Here is a 19,868-nt window from a genome sequence, read left to right on the forward strand (position 1 = left end):
ACCTTGAGGTAGTTTCCTTCGTATTCCCCTTATACACCTTGCATATACGAATCTGTGACAGGTCAGGTTTGGTTGGTTTAAGCTTTTATTATGCCTAGACATATACGATCAACGACTAAACTAGCGTTGAGGTAGTTCCCTTTGTACTCCGCATTACACTTTGCATATACGAATCTGTGACAGGTTAGGTTTGGTTAGTTTAGGCTTTGTTATGCCTTGGATATACGATCAACTGCATCTCCACAAAAAATGAAATTCAACGATTTTCACTTCCGAAATCACCTAAACTACCTCAGCGCTAGTTTAACCCGAGGAACTCTCTCCACAAAAAAAAAAAAAAAAAAAAAAAAAAAAAAAAAAAAAAAAAATCCTTATAAATGCAACGATTTTCACATCCGAATTCGCCGAAACTACTTCAGCACTAGTTTCACCATCTTATTATAAATTATATGATTATACGATTTAAATAATAATAATAATAATAATAATAATAATAATAATACCATTGGTTACCAATACTTTATCTTGTGTAAAATCCTGTCTGAACAACAGTTTTGTTTTGTAATTATTTTCCATTGTTTTTCCGAATACTGATGTTTGGTTAATTTTTATTCTGATTCAATATTATAATGTTAATGCAAGACTTAAAATAATTATTTATCCATTATATTATATACAATAAAAAGGATCAATTTTTAAAACAATTAGGATAATCACATAACCTCAATTTCTCCATACCCAACTACATTAAAAAATTATCAACTGATTCCATATCTAAAATCAACTACGATATAACCTCTTTGTATATGAGGTTAACTTTTTACATGTTTCTGTTGAGTTAGCTTAGTATTTATTTGTTAATGGTACATGTACATAACTTATTTGTTGCATTTTCCCATATACACACTGATGTGTGGCATGTATAGAGAATTCGTATTCACATTGCACTGCTCTTCAATATTTCCTGTTAATTTTTATCGGTGTGACAAAATATCTGTGTAATTCATGCATATTGTACTTACTTATCGATATAAAATATCGGTGTGACAAAATCACAGATAAAAGTCACAGATATTTAATTGTCACAGTCACAGTTGTCACAGATACTTGGAAATATCGTTTAAGCTCAACTCTAGACAGAGTAATGTACTCCAACCACGAGAAAGTCTTCGGGGACTGAGACGAAGCGGGACAATGCTGTGAATGAATGTTGATGTCATAAGGTCACACACGTGGGTACTCTTATCTCTATTGGCTAGCTCTCACAGCACAAACCATAACATTGATCACACATATTGATACTACCCTAGTTACAAAATTAGATCACTGTTAATCTCTTGGTCTTTTAATCTCTCCATACAGGAAATAACATATGGAGGAGAGCGCATGGTTTTTAAACTGACGTTATAACGGTAATATAGTCTATCTACTTCGTTCCAATAGATGACGCACGGCTGATCTCCTGGTTGGAGAACAGTAAGACCGGCAAGGATAGAGTCCCAGTATAATGAGAGCTGAGATATTGGATGGTCTTTTTCTGATTGATTTGAACCAGTTTTCATGTAAGATAGTGCTCCTTAATTATAATTTAAAAACTCAACCTTACTATCAAGTATATTTTTTGCATTACAACCCTATTTAACAACTACGCAAATTTCAGGCATGTATACTCATTTTTCATACTTAAACAAATCCAGTATTTTGTATCCACTCATCCCTTTTTCCAATCATACACCACTCACCCGCAACTGTTCTAAGTAATTTGGCCAGGAAGTATCACTGGGATCTTCAGTCCCATTGGAAAACTGTTTTTCAAAACTAGAAACTGAACCAATGAAAGACGAAACAGTTTGCAACCCAACAAAGTGGAAATGCGTACTTTAATGGGAAACTTATCCTTGGAGCAATGGTCATATGTCTAGAAAACATATAGGCCTAATGATGGCTGATGTTGGGACTTTAAGAGCAGATTATAATATTGTGTGTTATTGGTATGTAATTCAGATTCAATTCAGTGTAATATTATTAAATCAACCCTAGATTGCTATCGTCATTGAATAGTACTGTACTGCTATTGATACGTAAAAATTGACAAAGACAGATAGTGGCTAAGATGAGATTCTTGAGATATATTACTTGAACACAGAAAAAATGAAGACATTCTGAAAGAACTAAAAATTGAATCCATTTTCCAATACTTAAACCAGTGGACACATCATGTGAAAGAGAAAGGACTCGTCTGATTGCCTGAAGAAATCCCTATGCAATCCAAGAGGACATAGAAATTTGGAGGACCAAGAAAACAATGACAGGAGACCATAACATATCCACTAGGATCCACTACATGCAGACACAATACGTGGTCTACTAAAAACTAAGAAATGTTCAGACCTTTTCCAAAGTTTCCCCCAGAAACATCTTATCGTCACGTAAGAAGTTTGTAAGTGTATAAAAACTAGGCCTACATCTGGTATGTTCAGGAATCCTTGCCACTGAAATACAGTGCTGGCATTTTAAAAGTTTCTTCGCCATTACTTGCCTACTCATGTATTACGTTTGGTTTATTTGGCTCTAGTTGAATCTGTTATCCAATATGGTATAATTGGATGGGGAGGCATTACAAAAACTGCTCTTTTTCCTCTAATTATGTTGCAAAAACGTATAATCAAAATTTGTTTGAAAAGGCGACTAGATTATCCAACAAATTTGATCCATTCTGAATTGAATGTTTTTAGAATTGACCAAATTTATAAATACTCTTTAATGAAATTCTATCATAAAAATAGAACGAAATTTGTAGCTCAGCCACATGCTCATAATACGAGACGAAATGAAATTCTTAAATTAGTTGAACCTAAATATTTCACATCTGCTGCTTTACTACACAGTACAAATTATGGTCCACGGCTATATAATTCGATAATAAAATTTCATCCCGAATTGACTACTTTAAGCAATGAAATTTTTAGATCCAGAATTAAAAAATGTATATGACAGACTTCCCTGTATATATATTATGTACCATGTATTGTAAAACAAGTTTATTTCTATCCTAAGTGTATTTTTCTATTTTATCTTGGTTACTATATCAACATGACCTGCACTAATTATACTACTAATAATAATTTAATATTAATCCATCAATCTAAACATCGTCTCTTTTTTCACTCAGTTATTATTAGTATTATTATTTACTAATTTGATTACAATCTTTATGTGAGCTTTTTCCTTAAGTATTTTGTCTACAAAGTATGTGTATCTATGTAACGGAACTGTCCCCGAACACGAGCTTTGCTCTTTCGGGGTATTTTAATGTAACGTTTTTATGTATATGTTATTATTAAATAAATAAATAAATTATTCAGCCAGTCGGTGACCCAAGATCCATGCAATTGTTGACATTCCCCTCCATGAAATCGTAGTGCTCTTCCTACCTGCAGCGAGTCCTGAGTGAGATTTCATCGAAATAGAATAATTCTGTTGTGCAGTTCTGAGTGAGGATTCTTTGGTGCAACCACAGCAACAGAATAAGTTTATGAGATATACTCAGTTAAGAGAGAAGTTTTATATATTGTTCTTATTGAATTTGGTATTCCCAAGAAATTAGTTTGATTAATTAAAATGTGTCTCAGTGAAACATACAGCAGAGTCCATATAGGCCAGTTTCTTTCTGATGCTTTTCCAATTCACTACGGGTTAAAGCAAGGAGATGCACTATCACCTTTACTTTTTAACTTTGCTCTAGATCAGGGGTCGTCAGCGCAGAGCACCTTGGGGCTAGTGTCTCCTACCTGAAGAGAACACAGTGCACCACGGTGCACTCGTAGCTGCTAGCGGGTATGCTCTCTACCTCTTTTTGTTGCACGACGGTGCACACGGGACGGCACCGCTTACCTGTTGCACATTTCAGCAAGTGCTGACGACCACTGCTCTAGAATATGTCATTAGGAAAGTTCAGGATAACAGACAGGATTTGGAATTGAACGGGTTACATCAGTTACTTGTTTATGCAGATGACATGAATATGTTAGGAGAAAAATACAAACTATTATGGAAAACACGGAAATTTTACTTGAAGCAAGTAAAGAGATAGGTTTGGAAGTAAATCCCGAAAAAACAAAGTATATGATTATGTCTCGTGACCAGAACAAATTACAAAATGTAAATATAAAAATTAGAAATTTATCCCATGAAGAGGTGAAAGAATTAAAATGTAAAGGACACTTGAGAGGAAATTAAACACAGCATAAATAGGGAAATGCCTGTTATTATTCGACTGAGAAGCTTTTGTCATCCAGTCTACTGTCATAAAATCTGAAAGTAAGAATTTATATAACAGTTATATTACCGGTTTTCTGTAAGTATGGTTGTAAAACTTGGACTCTCACCTTGAGAGAGAAACAGAGGCTAAGGGTGTTTGAGAACGAAATGCTTAGGAAAATATTTGGGGCTAAGATGCATCAAGTTATAGAAGAATGGAGAAAGTTACATAACATAGAACTGCACGAATTGTATTCTTCACCTGACATAATTAGGAACATTAAATCCAGACGTTTGAGATGGGCAGGGCATGTAGCACGTAAGGGTGAATCCAGAATTGCATATAGTGTGTTAGTTGGAAGACCTGAAGGAAAAAGACCTCTGGAGAGACCGAGATATTGATGGGAGAATAATATTAAAATGTATTTGAGGGATGTGGGATATGATGCTATAGATTGGGTTAATCTTGCTCAGAATAGAGACCAATGGCGGGCTTATGTGAGGGCGGCAATGAACCTCCAGTTCCTTAAAAGCCATTTGTAAGTAAGTTGTGAGAGATTTCATCAGAGAGTAGCCTACAATAATGTTGTGCAATGGTGAGATATTCACTGCTTCGTAGTATATTCATCTTGAAGACATACATCAACTGCAAAAAGTTGTGTGGCAGAATAAGACAAGCATTTAAATGTAAATTTCCTGACAACTTAGTTCCAACACAAGAAGCAATATCAAAGTTAGTCGGTATGTGTAATAGAACAGGTTCTATGACTAACAGGAAAAGAAAATGAAGACATCGTGGACTGCCAGGAAAATTTACATCTAAATGATTGTCTTGTTTTGCCACACAACTTTCTGCACTTGATATAAGTCATCAAGATAAATATAATATTAAGACACTGTGAATATTCTATCACTACTGTAGTCCAATCAAAGCTACTCACCACTGTACAACACAACTGTCCTACTCCGATGAAATCTCACTCACGACTGACTGTAGGCAGGAAGAGCACCACACTTTCATGGAGGGGAATGCCAGCAATAGCATGGGATTCTCGGACTGTCCAATGTTTCAGGATTGTTAAACTGCCCGCTTTGTACCTCTACTTCTTTATTTCTGAGTTACTGAAAAGTTTGACAGCATTTTTCATAGTATCGGACAAAGTGTCAAAGCATGTAAGGAGCAAGACGAATGTTCTATATATATATATATATATGGTTAAGCCCTTCTGGAATATTAAGGTCACCTTTATATTTTTAATGACATTCTACATTCTTTCATGAGTAACATTGAAGGGAAGGCTGAGGAAAATGGGTAAGACATAAAGCCTCGTGTTGAAAGTTCACACTGCATCATGTACTTCAAAAAAGTCTGTCTTGCATTTGGATAATTTTGCATATTAAATAGCCTAACAAGTACAGCAAATGAATAATTTCAAGGAAAAATTGTTCCGGAGCCGGTATTGATTTTTTAAAATTTTATTGGGATATTTTACGATGCTGTATCAACATCTAGGTTATGTAGCGTCTGGATGAAATGAAGGTGATAATGCCGGTGAAATGAGTCCGGGATCCAACACTGAAAGTTACCCAGCATTTGCTCGGATTGGGTTGAGGGGGAAACCCCGGAAAAAACCTCAACCAGGTAACCTTCCCCGACCGGGATTCGAACCCGGGCCACCTGGTTTCGCGGCCAGACACGCTGACCGTACTCCACAGGTGTGGACCTGGGTATTGATTCCGGAACGATTTTTCCTTGAAATTATTCAAACCTGCTTTACAGGGAGCTACTACCTGAAAGCCAGATTTGCATAAGTACAGCAAATGTTAATCAATTATGAACATCACTGACATAAGGATCCTCTGCAGTTATTAGCTTATTACCTTACAACGCGTTTTCAAAAGAATTGGCAAAAACCCGAGTTTTTTCAAAAACCATCTGTCCACTGATGTTTTTCGGGTTTCAGAAAAAAAAAAAAATAGGCTACATCTGAGAAGTGTATATTTAGCTCATGAACTCTTTGATATCAAGGAAATCTTTTCTGTACTTAAAAAATAAAAAAAATAAATAAATAAACATAACATCTGCACACACGCGCACGCACATACACACAAACCCCTCCGCATCCGTAATCTTAAGTGAGCAAATGTAACCCAAAAATTTGATAGCTAATGTTGAAGGAAATAATGTTCCAGTGTAAAGGCAGGGCTCCAGCAGATTGGCTTTTGTCACCAGCCAGTGCCACTAGCATTGCCAGTTTTGTGTATCGCCTTACAATTGCCACGGCTTTCAGAATTTGCGGTCTTGAAACAGTAAAAGTCAAAGTATTCTCGCAGCAAGAAACCCCTCCCGCCATAAAATGCCACCTTTCAATGATTGTTTATAATCACAGTCTGTTGAGAACAGTGCAAATGAATTGTCAGATGATATGGTGTTTATAATCACAGTCTGTTGAGAACAGTGCAAATGAATTGTCAGATGATATGGTGTTTATAATCACAGTCTGTTGAGAACAGTGCAAATGAATTGTCAGATGATATGGTGTTTATAATCACAGTCTGTTGAGAACAGTGCAAATGAATTGTCAGATGATATGGTGTTTATAATCACAGTCTGTTGAGAACAGTGCAAATGAATTGTCAGATGATATGGTGTTTATAATCACAGTCTGTTGAGAACAGTGCAAATGAATTGTCAGATGATATGGTGTTTATAATCACAGTCTGTTGAGAACAGTGCAAATGAATCGTCAGATGATATGGTGTTTATAATCACAGTCTGTTGAGAACAGTGCAAATGAATTGTCAGATGATATGGTGTTTATAATCACAGTCTGTTGAGAACAGTGCAAATGAATCGTCAGATGATATGGTGTTTATAATCACAGTCTGTTGAGAACAGTGCAAATGAATCGTCAGATGATATGGTGTTTATAATCACAGTCTGTTGAGAACAGTGCAAATGAATCGTCAGATGATATGGTGTTTATAATCACAGTCTGTTGAGAACAGTGCAAATGAATCGTCAGATGATATGGTGTTTATAATCACAGTCTGTTGAGAACAGTGCAAATGAATCGTCAGATGATATGGTGTTTATAATCACAGTCTGTTGAGAACAGTGCAAATGAATTGTCAGATGATATGGTGACCTAGCTGATTGATTTGTTCCAAAAAAGCCGGCGCCAGAGCGAATTTTTCTCCTTAAATATTAATTGTCACTGTTACAGACAAATTCTGTAGGACAAATTAATACTTCTATAATAAAAATTGGAGCTTTATCCTTCGAAAAGGTGGAAAAATTCAAATATCTTGGAGCAACAGTAACAAATATAAATGTCACTAGGGAGGAAATTAAAAGCAGAATAAATATGGGAAATGTGTGTTATTACTTATTACTCAGTTGAGAGGCTTTTGTCATCTAGTCTGTTGTCAAAAAATCTGAAAGTTAGAATTTATAAAACAGTTATATTACTGGTTATATTACAGTTATATTACTGTATGGTTGTGAAACTTGGACTCTCCCTTTGAGAGAGAGGAACAGAGATTAAGGGTGTTTGAGAATAAGGCTCTTAGGAAAATATTTGGGGCTAAGAGGGATGAAGTTACAGGAGAATGGAGAAAGTTACACAATGCAGAACTGCAAGCACTGTATTCTTCATCTGACATAATTAGGAACATTAAGTCCAGATGTTTGAGATGGGCAGGGCATGTAGCATGTATGGGCGAATCCAGAAATGCATATAGTGTGTTGGTTGGGAGGCCGGAGGGAAGAAGATCTTTGGGGAGGCCAAGACGTAGATGGAAGGATAATATTAGAATGGATTTGAGGGATGTGGGATATGATGAGAGAGATTGGATTAATCTTGCTCAGGATAGGGACCAATGGCGGGCTTATGTGAGGGCGGTTCCTTAAAAGTCATTTGTAAGTAAGTAGGCTAAGTATGCCTACAAATTACATTCTCCCAGAAGTTGTTAACTAATGCCGAGTTCTTGGCAATGAAACCATTAACTCTCTTGGTCTCTAATAATTATTTCTCAGACACTATGGATTTAGAGGAAAGAGGTGGACATCGGTGAAGATGATTCTGATCCATTTCTTCCTGAAGACTTCACAATGAACAAAGTGCTGAAAAAAATATTTCAATTTTGTTCAAGTGCTTAGGCAGAAAGTCATATTCTGTGAGTAATCTGAGAAGTGTAACCTACTAAATAAACAAAACACATTTCAGAGTTTTATTATTGTCCACCATTTTGAAGAAACAAAGTCTTTTCCTAAGGAAACCACATCTGAAAATTATATACTCATTTTATAATTTGTTGTTTATTTTTTTGCAAAATGATACTCAATAATTACGGTAATTCTTTACTATAGCGTTACCACGTTAAGGTACAAATGTATTTCCATTCTTGGGTTGTAGTCGAGTCACACGTATCGTATACAAAAGAAAAAAACAAAAGCTGAGTGCCGTCACCAATTTCACACTGAAAGTAAGGGTTGAAAGTTGATGTGGAAGTGCTGGCCGGCAGTGCAAACATGCGAGATATCTCGAGTGAAGGAAGTGGTAGGCAGCATGGAGGAGAAGCACATGCATCTCATTTCAGTGCATTTCCTTACTGATTCACAGAAAAAGTGTGAAAGTCGAATCAGTGACAGGTTAGGTTAGGTTCGTTCAGTCTTTCGGTATGTCTTGGAAGAAATGGCACATTCTTAGATAATTGTGAGTAGATGCAAGGCATAGCAAAAGCCTAAACTAACCTAACCTAATTTGTCACTAATTCGATTTCATAAAAACTCGCTTTTTCTTTGTGATCAGTATGGAAACACAATGAAATGAAATGTCTGCCCCTTACTGTTGCCTACCTCTTCCAACTCGATGGAGTGATCCCTCCCTCTCCACTTTCACAGCAACTTTTGACCCTTATTTTAGGTGTGAAATTTGCGTCGGCACTCAATGTATATGCGAGGCATACAAAAAGCCTAAATTAACCTAACCTAACCTGTCACAGATTCGTATAGGCTATGCAAGACGTACCAAAAGCCTAAACTAACCTATTACAGATTCGTTTACACGAAAAGTCCAAACTAACTCAACATAACCTGACAACCTGTCACAGGTTCCCGCATCGGAGAACTTAGAAATATTCAAATTGGAAATTTCAGTGTCGCGTGCTACAGAAAAGTCAAATCCCTAAACAATTCCTGAATTGGTACTATCTAACAGACAGATTATTAATTGGTCGATCAGAAAAGAGATGGACCTGGGCCATAACAGGTCACAAGACCAACACTTACAAAAACATAAAATAATGGGCCTATAAATTATCTTTCTTAAACAATTTATTTCTTATTTGGGTTATTTTACCAGAATGATTTAAAATTCTGTACAATTATCAGAGATACCATACAATTTAGTAGGTAAACTCAGCTTAAATTCACCTGGCAAATCTTTTCATGTTTTTCTAAAAGGAGCTAGTATAAATATTTCAATTGTGTTTTCCTTACCTTCTTTATAGCATTTTTCAATTCAGTTTACAATGCAAATGCTGTAAATTCTCACTTTACATTTACATTATCAATCAATATGTAAGAATAGGTAGGCAATATGATTCTACAAAAGCAATATTCAACTATTTCTACAATTTATAAATCAACTAGCAATGTACATATATGCTCAAGTGAAATTTTACAAATTAAGTGTATTAAGTAGATGTGATATCATGAAAATTAAGTAATTTAAGACTGTTGACTATTCTTTACACCCACAACAAAAAGCAAACCTTGCTAACCTATGCAAGTTTTCTCCAACTAATTTCTTTGTTATTATGTTACAAGACTTCAACATTTTGAAATTAATATATATTACAACTTCTCTGAGTACAAGCATATATAAATTGCCGAAATCTGCCCAAATAATGGGACAACTGGTTTAATTCTGTGTATGATCATATTCATATTTGAGTAAAATAAGGTGGCACCACTGTGGATCATAAAATAAAGATAAACAAGGCTGTATTCATCAAACAAGACAATGTTTTCTTAGAGCATATTTCATAAAATTAAACCGATAACTCACCGGGAAGGCCCTGATTCGCATCTTCCCCTCCTTTTTCGGAAGCCCGCTTTTCATCATTTTGACTTTCTCCTTCCTTCACTATTCAGCTGAACAATCTCTTCTCTGTCATAAGGCCTTACAACACAATCATCTGTTTATGATTCCCCAACTATCGAGCCATGGAGTGATGGAAACAAAGTACTGACAATCATGAACACTAAAGTAATTGAATTTGGACAATATACTAATAAATAGTCCGCAAATGTGTTATTTTCGAAGATTTTTAACACAACGATCTGTGAACCCACACAGACAGACGACAACCGATAGATGTCGACACTACTGATCACGCTGTGGAATGTAGTTCCTATATCAAAATGAAATTTTGACAATAACTGCTAAATTTCTGTTAGTTCTATGAATTGTTAGTCATTTATAATATAAATTTCTTGAAACTTATATCCTTAAAATTGCCCCATGTTAAAAATAAATCAATACGCGAATATATACATATTATACCGAAAGTAGTGTCATACGTCATTTGAAGAAACATGGCGCTTTGCACATTACATAGGGTCGTGCGGTCGAATTACTTGCGTTGGAATTATGGAATTTTTGGAGTACAGTTTTGTAATCAATATTCAACAGCAGCGCACACTTTGAGAGTGAATCAACAAATCATAGAAAATAGAAAAAGAGCCTTACTTGGTGGTGGTCAGAGTAGGATTGATGCTCAACATAAAAAGGTGCAGAATTATTAACATAATTTTGACATTGTTGCCTTGATGTCATTCAATCAAAATGTAATTATGTACCAATTATGTGCGGAATATTGCACTATACTCTGAATTTCGGTTGTTGACAACGTCTAGTGGCTCATTATGGGTCAAATACCTATAGCGATATCAGAGTTGAATGTTACGGTGTTGTGAATAATAATCATTTAAAATCATAGTGTTGTGACCATGATGTACTATGTCAATGCCTAGCAGAAATAAAAAATTTAACTAGGCATTGCCTTAATTAGGACGTATACAAAGCATAGAGATATTATTTGTAAAATAAGCTTCTACTGTATATGTAAAGGTTACGATGTGGTAGATACAGTGAAATCGTACATGCGAATTGACTTATTAATTAATACTTTACATATATTCCTCCGACAGAAATAGTATAAAAATTAATGGGAATTATAATGCACGTGCACTAGCTTTACCTTTCCTGACTAACGACCAATTAGAAGGCAAAAATTCCCATTTTGAAAACCTCATGGATAATGTTAAAGTAATAAAATTATTTTTTCTTGGGAAAAGTTACGGGATTCGAACCTATGATCTTCCGCATGAGAGCTCTGCGCACTACCTCCAAATACCTATTTACTACCTCTACACCACAGAAGTGAACACGACTTACATCGAGTTATGTCATTGTTTTGCTAAGATTAGTGTGGGGGGGGGGGGGAAGGGAGATGTTTTTGCATGTTCATCGTGATTACAATTAAATGCAGATAAATTCTATATTGATATACATCTAATTATCAGTCAAAGCTTTGCCGAGTATTTTTGTGTAGATTTACCTAATGCTGCCACTTGACACAAACAGCCAGTCGCTATTAAAGAATTTGAGTTTTATTAGTGATTCAGTTCCAGATGACATACAGTATATAGCCTATATATATAAAAATAAGTGCAATATATTTGCTAAGTTGCTTTCAGTGACATTTTATATTATTTTATTGAACATTGAACCTGCACAATAATTGTCATGCAAGCATAAACATATATTTCATAGTAGAATGTTTAGCGTGTAAATAATAAATTTCAAAACTTAAAATTGTTTAGTCGACACGTTAAAAGTGTTGAAATTTATTTAAAAAGTTATGTACCTTAGACTGTCCGTTTCGACTTTTAACGTGTCGACTAAACAATTTTAAGTTTTTAAACAGTGTTAATGTGAACTAGAATCAATGAATAAATTTCAATACCGGCGTCTAGGACTAGGTCATCTCAGCTTGTATACAGTATGATTTTTGATATACACAAAACGTATTAGCCTACATTTATTATTTATGATAATTTATGTGTTAATTTTCACGGTTAATCTGGGAGTATGCTTGAAAGCTGAGAATTTATTGTAGCTTACATTGAAAATTGTTACGCTACTCCGAGATTTCGATGCAGTTTTTATTTATTCATTCTTCTATTTATTTATTTAATACTAGGCCTAATTTTTCATTTCGGTATATTTCTGATGTACTACTATTTTCAATATACCGGTAATTAATGATCTGTTTATGTAACATAGTAGGTATATCGTATTTAATTATAACAAGTTATTGAAAGACATCGCAGTGAAGTTTTAAAATCATGCTTTAAATTGCTACATAGTAAGGAATAGGCATACACTCCAGGTTATTATTTTTTGTTTCCTGTTTCATACGAAGTATAAAGAAAAAGTATATTAGGCCTATATACAAAGAAATTGATTTCTTGATTTTCACAGGAATACACGTTTTAAACCTCGCTGTTACAAAAAAAAATAGTTTTTGACATGTCGTATGTCTGTTACACTGCTCACATAATGGTAGTTAGTTAGTTAGTTAGTTAGTTAGTTAGTTAGTTAGTTAGTTAGTTAGTTAGTTAGTTAGTGGGGTTTAAAAAGGGCGCGTCAGCTACTATGGCTATAGCAGATTTCAAAACAAAAAATATATATATATATATATATAAAATATACGGATGTATAAGGTCCGAAATGTCAACTATGTAAAATCAAATATAAAACAACAAATGTAACCTCCGGATGTAAAGGGTTCGGAGGATAAGTAAAACGAGTCAATAAAAAACTAAATCACCCTGTCAAGTCCTGTATTCTTTAAAAATCTCAGAACTGCATTTATACAATTAAAATAATTTCCAAGAGGTCATGTAGAGTCGGCCGAATTCCATATTGTCGACAGACACGGTTATATTTTCTACAATGCAATAAAAAATGTTCCACCGTAAGTGGAACACGGCATATATCACACTCCGGCTGAGGCTCACCATGTAGGAGATGGCCATGTGTCAGATGATAGTGGCCAATCCTCAACTGGGTGAAAAACCTTTTCGTGTCATGAACATAATAATATACAAGCTGTCGTTTAGCGTTTAAAATACAACTCTCGACTGGTTTCCGCATAACACCAATTCCGCCACTAGGGGGAGAATCGTAGCAGAATGCTTCAATAGTGACATTTGGGACAGTTAAAGGACTCATCGTTGCATAGTGAATGCTTCGTACATTATTTTATGATAATGGGTGCCATTTCCCATCTTCTATGTCTCGATTTAAAATAAATGGTTGTCATTCTTGATATACTAAAAGATATATCGTATATGCTAAACTGAAGCACCGTCTTCCCTGTATATAAATTAATACCGTACACCAAACATTGGAATACCATAACACACGGAGTGTGGTGAGAGTTTAGCGTGCCTTCAGACGGGAGTTTCAACATGCGGCACCTACTACACAAGACGATTCTGAGGTGGCACAATACACACCAACATTCGTTCCTGTGGGTTCGCCATAACTCTCTAAATGCTGCTGAATTCACACTGAGCTGAAATGTAAACATTCACATCATTTAACACAATTTGCTTCTATCCAACAATGCCACAATGATGAGTGAAAGAGCAGAAACAGCATTTTTTTATAGTTCCATTCATTGCTTTCCGTCAATAATTACAATTTATACACATTTCCTGTAATTCTTGAGTCGTTTTTTCTAATGACACCATTATGAATTTCGTAATACGCATAGTTACAAAAGGATAGCAGTTTATAATCACAGGATGCTTCTGTGAACACACTGTATAATATAACATTTGAACTAAATATCTAGATAGACCACCATATTATTATTATTATTATTATTATTATTATTATTATTATTATTATTATTATTATTATTATTATTATTATTATTTCAAACTGTGGTACAGTTTTAAGTGTATGTTCTTAAAACTTAAAGCACTAATGAGGATGGCTGATGCTATGGAAAAGTTTGGAACATGATAATCAGTGGTGCTTAATTATTACATTTTATTTTTATAACAATACTCATATTTAATTAATTATATTTTTATTTGCTGTTAATTTCCGGATCCTCGTGGTCATCCTTAATTAAGGCCGGACGATTTATTTCTCTCTTTCTAAGTTTTTATTTATGAATGATTCCCTGATCAAGGTTTTCGTTAACTATTGCGCTAAACTTTTGAAATGAAGTGCCATAAGAAACTGTTGGTACATCTGATCTATTTATGTACAGTGTGTCCGCAGAAACATTCCGGTGCTATAACCTGCTATAATTCTGTCACTGTGTGTTTTACGAAATGTATACCGGTGTCGATACCCGGCCCCGGAACGATTTTTCCCTCGAAATTATTCATACCAGTGTCATTAGAAAGAACAGCTCAAAGAATTTCAGGAAATACGTAATTGATAATTGTTGACCGAAACAACAAATGGCAGCACAAGAAGAAAGAAAAAAAACCGCCATTTCCACTATTTCGCTTGCTATTAAAGCGTTTGGATATAAGCAAATTGTGTTAAATGATCTGAATGTTAAATTTTCAAGTCTTTGTGAGTTGTGCCTGTTTACTGTACTCTTCTCACTTGTTTTACTGAATGAGATGGACACTGGGAAGTCTGAGGTCGGATGGGTCAATGATTATATATTTTCATGAGATTCCTTTTTCTTAATCAGTTCATTTAACAAAGGAATAAATTAAAGTATCTTAAATTTTATGTTATAAAGCCTTATTTATACAAGGTGGAAGTAATACAGAGTCGGCAGAATGATCTCCCCGATTTGAATTGGCCGCCATACATATTTCTTGATAGTTGCGCTTCTGGTTGGGACAAGTTACTGGTTGAGGTTTTTTCTGGGACTTTCCCTCAACCAATTAAGAGCAAGCAGTGGGTAACTTTCAGCACTGGACCATAGACTCCTTTCAGTGACATCACAGTCATTTCACTCGCATGCTAGATAATCATCGCAATTGATGAAGTGTCGTAAAATAAACCAATTTAAAAAAAAAAAAAACAAGACAAGTGGAAATGTTTCCAATCTTGTTTGAAAAATTTTATATTGGAGAAAATTTTGGAATAGATCTTAGAATTCATATTATTGTGAAAACAAAGAAATTTAATTTGAAAATTGATTGAAGCATGTGTTTTGGTTCCTATTTTAAGGATAAACCAGTGTTTTGACGAGATGTTATAACATTACTTTTTTCAGGTATGTTTTCTTTTTATCAATAAAAATTCAACATAGATCATTGACGAACATTCGTAAAATTATTAATGGAGGAAAATTCGCTCCAGCGCTGGGGATCGAACCTGGGACTCCCAGTTTTACGAAATGGGCGCTCTAACCACTAAGCTATGCCGTGTTCGATCCCCAGCACTGGAGCGAATTTTTCTGCATTAATAATCAATGGTAACCACAACAGATAATTTTGTAGGACTAAAAAAAAACTTTGTGTAGACTGACAAGTTCTTAGAGTGCTCCTCAAAATACGTAATCTGAAAAATTGTAAATAAAGACGACTTACCAAACTCTTTTTTATCAGTAGAAGATTGAAATTCATCCTGCAACTTTCGTAGTGTTGTAGACTTTTGTCACCACTCAAGGTAGCTAGAAAATGTTCTGCTTGTCACAGCACAAATGAAATCAAAATAAAAATATGTTGTACACGTCATTATCACGAGACGATTCGACTCTTGTTTTGTTGACTTGTCTGAAGTCAGTTGATAAATAAGGAAACCCAGGTAGAGATCTCACAAGGCAGCCCATTTACTTAATAACTGTGGCGGGACAGAAGTCTTCAAGACTACAAAAGCCACATGATAATACTGGTACCGTATAAGGTCCACAGTTCGAATCTCTGCATCTCCACTTTATATTTTTTTCTTTACTTCATTTATTACTGTTGTGTAATTTGTTACATTATTATATTGACTTTTATGGGAAACACGTTTAAATCTCTTGAAGATCATAGCTAATAGGAAATGGGGATCAGACATCACGACAATGTGTCTGTTTTATAATGCTTATATACGATCAAAATTGACCTATGGATGTGAAATATGGGGAGGAGCATCAGCAACTCATCTACAAAAAATTTCTGTTCTTCAAAACTCAGCCTTAAGATTACGCCTAGGAGTGCCAAAAACCACATCAACTGTTGCCCTAGAAATTGAATGTAATATTCAACCACTCACACAATATATATTACAAAAGGATCTAAAAATACATTTAAAATTGCAAGCTTCATCCAGATCTCAGATGTTCTTCAAACTGTCATAGATATCCTGTGTAATTTCTATAAAATAAAAAAAGAATAAATACCAATCTATATGATAGACACACTCATTGCTAAAACTCCAGTTGTGAACGAAATTCGTCCATGGAAATGGGTGATTCTAGAACATAGCATACGATTTCCAGGAAATCATTTAAAAAATGATCCTCCATACATTCTTAATTTAGATGCTATGGAACTACTCTGCAGCACATATAAGGATTACCTTCATATTTATACAGATGGATTTCTAAATCCTAATAATGGGAATCAGGAGCAGAGTATTATATTCCAAAATATCAAGAAATTTATTTCATACCTTGTTCATCCTCCTCCAGTCTTGACACTGAATTGCTAGCTATTGATGCTGCTCTTCAGTGTGTTACTCAAATTTCTGAAAAAATCTATTTGCATACTTACCGACTCCAAGGGGGCTATATTTAATATAATCAAATATGTACCAAACCTATATGTACATAGAATTATTCCAATTCAGAAACAACTAAGTAAACTAAAAGAACTCCAAAAGGAAATAACATTTCAATGGATACCTAGTCATTCCATGTATTGTGGGTCCCTATCACCACGGCATGGCGCGTCCTCAGGTTGCGGATAGAGGAGACGGCCTCCAGATATGGAGGGTAGCTGCGAATATATTGAATAAGCAGTTGTGGACAGCCGATAAGGGGTGGTCCTCCAGCTTGGGGGTTGGGCGAAGGGCTAACAACCCATCACCGTAAAAAACAGCTTGTTACGTATCCCTATAATAAGATGGGAGGATAATATTAAAATGGATCTGAGCGAGGTGGGGTATGATGATAGAGACTGGATTAATCTTGCACAGGATAGGGACCGCTGGCGGGCTTATGTGAGGGCGGCAATGAACCTTCGGGTTCCTTAAAAGCCATTTGTAAGTAAGTAAGTAAGTAAGTAATGGATACCTAGTCATTGTGGTATACCTGGAAACGAGAAAGTTGATAATATTGCAAAACAGGCAACATATTTGCAACGAAGACCTCTTCAAGTGATATCTCTATCCAGTGCTTTTGCTTCAGTGAAGTCTCATTTACATTTTCTCCGTTCCATTACTCTTTCATCGTCTCATTTTATAAACCTATGGATCAACAATTGGCTCTCTTCTGACAAAGGAAAAATTTTACAGTCTGTACAAAAGAAACCAAATGACCTGGAAATGTACAAAAACTTGCCCAGACATGTTCAAACATTTTTAACAAGACCCAGAACAGGTCACATTGTCAGTCAATTGTACCTACACCGATTTCACATTTCTGATAATCCTACTTGTCTGTGGTGTAATAATCATGAAGAAGATCTGGAACACAGTCTTTTATACTGCCCATCCATAAACCGCAAAAGAAGTAAATTAAACTCATCAATACCTGTTGCAGAAGACACAGCCCTGCAGTATATATTGACTACACCCCACCTCTGGCTACTAGCAACAGGCATCTATAATGAACATCGATCAAAATATCCCTCATTTCTCGTGAAAAACAACTGAATAGACTACAGTAGACTATAGTGGACTTTATGTTGTTAGCAAACAGCTGGATACATTAAGAAGATTGATTGATATTGACGCTGTTACTGAATTTGACTTAAAGTATGTTGGAATATGTGAGGAATTTCTTTAAACATACTTGAAGTTCAATAAGATATCATGAATATACAGTGAAACTACTCCTATTAAGACATCACCCCTCTTAGAGATAGATTTTTCTTAGAACTAATGTAAAACCCCATAACACAAATGTACTTTTACTTCCATTTAATGCTGGGTATCGATGCTGGACCCCAGGCTCCTTTTACTAGCATTATCACCTTCATTTCATTCAGACACTAAATAACCTGAGATGTTGATACAGCATTGTAAAATAACCCACTTAAAAACCTCTATTTAAGGACCACCTCTCTCTCCGACCACCAACCAGCCATTGAATGTCAGTTGCAATTTTCTTAATTGTACTTCTTTTAAGGGAGGAGATACACGCAAAAATTTAGTGAAATTAATTTTTTTTATATCCCAGCTACTATGAAAGCTAAATGAATAAAATTTTTCGTGCTTAATATACATTAATCAAATTTGTATATTTTTTTACAACCATAAAGCATTTACATAATAAAATATACAATTAATTAAATATCTACATGATTCTTTTACTAGAATGTTTTAAAGACCTACATCAACAACATAGTCTAGGATCTTTTACCTATTCCTTCAAGAAATTTTTTTTTCTTATTGTTACCTTCAGTATTAAATTTTCTAAAAATTTTTATATTATATTATATGAGTAATATATATATATATGGATTGATAATATATTATACGAGTAATATATATGCATTGATTAACCTCTCAATGGGAACTCACCTGAGGTTGAAGTAAGTTTCATAGATTTGTTTTCAAACAAGAAATGAATGAAGTTCAAACATGACAAAGAAATCTGTGTATTTTCGGGACAAAAAACATTCAAGTCCACCATTTAAAAGAAATTCTATGAACGAAAGAGAACTAACAAGAATATTGGTAACCACATAAAAAAGCCTAATTTCCTAAATTATCGTGTAAAAAATCAGTTTGAAATTAATGTACATTCAATTTTTGTGGAAAGTTTTTTTTTTTTTTATTTCCTGTAAAATTTCCATTTCTGGACTTGTCCGGTTTTTGCACCGAGGTCTTCAATTCCATTGAAAGACTGTGCGACTGGAGAACATATAAATGGACTTCTTAATATGTTCAAGGATAGTTCATAGAATGAAATAATGTAAAAAAAAAGATACAATAAAATTATTCGGAGTTCAATTTATGATTTTCTAATGCAGAAGTAATGCGTTACAGGATAAAATTGTAATAAAGTTGTGTACAAAACTTATTATTATAGTTAACAATACATTCCTAGTTCTTTTATTTTATACACATACAGTAGGAGATGTATAGAGATGTATAGCGAAGTAACAGCCGCCAACAGTTGGATTGCAAACAAGAAAGGACTTTCGACTAGTGAATGGATATCTAGCCTGAAAATGACAGCAAATTTAGCAGCTGTTCGTTCCGTTCCCGGCAGATCTCTCGACGGTACCCGGTGCAGACATGGCTGCCCGGAGATTGAAACTTTAGCACACGTCTTGGGATTCTGTGAACAGGGATTGCTCTTGAGGAACTCTAGACATCATCTTGTAAGATCCA

At 34.8% G+C, this 19,868-nt stretch overlaps 2 protein-coding genes across 2 annotated transcripts in view; one reads left to right on the top strand and one right to left on the bottom strand.

The window, feature by feature from the left end:
* The window catches only part of Cul3 (cullin 3), a 93,427-nt gene extending 82,777 nt beyond the window's left edge, over positions 1-10,650 (bottom strand). The window contains exon 1 of the mRNA XM_069836116.1: positions 10,335-10,650. Within this exon, the coding sequence (XP_069692217.1) occupies positions 10,335-10,391 (57 nt within the window). The 5' untranslated portion in view covers positions 10,392-10,650. The remainder of the gene's footprint in view (positions 1-10,334) is intronic.
* A 208-nt stretch (positions 10,651-10,858) lies between these two features.
* LOC138706604 (propionyl-CoA carboxylase beta chain, mitochondrial-like) overlaps positions 10,859-19,868 on the top strand; it is a 32,208-nt gene continuing 23,198 nt past the window's right edge. The window contains exon 1 of the mRNA XM_069836117.1: positions 10,859-11,059. Within this exon, the coding sequence (XP_069692218.1) occupies positions 10,865-11,059 (195 nt within the window). The 5' untranslated portion in view covers positions 10,859-10,864. The remainder of the gene's footprint in view (positions 11,060-19,868) is intronic.

This window comes from Periplaneta americana, chromosome 9 (genome assembly GCF_040183065.1).
Source record: "Periplaneta americana isolate PAMFEO1 chromosome 9, P.americana_PAMFEO1_priV1, whole genome shotgun sequence".
Taxonomy (NCBI): Eukaryota; Metazoa; Arthropoda; class Insecta; order Blattodea; family Blattidae; genus Periplaneta; species Periplaneta americana.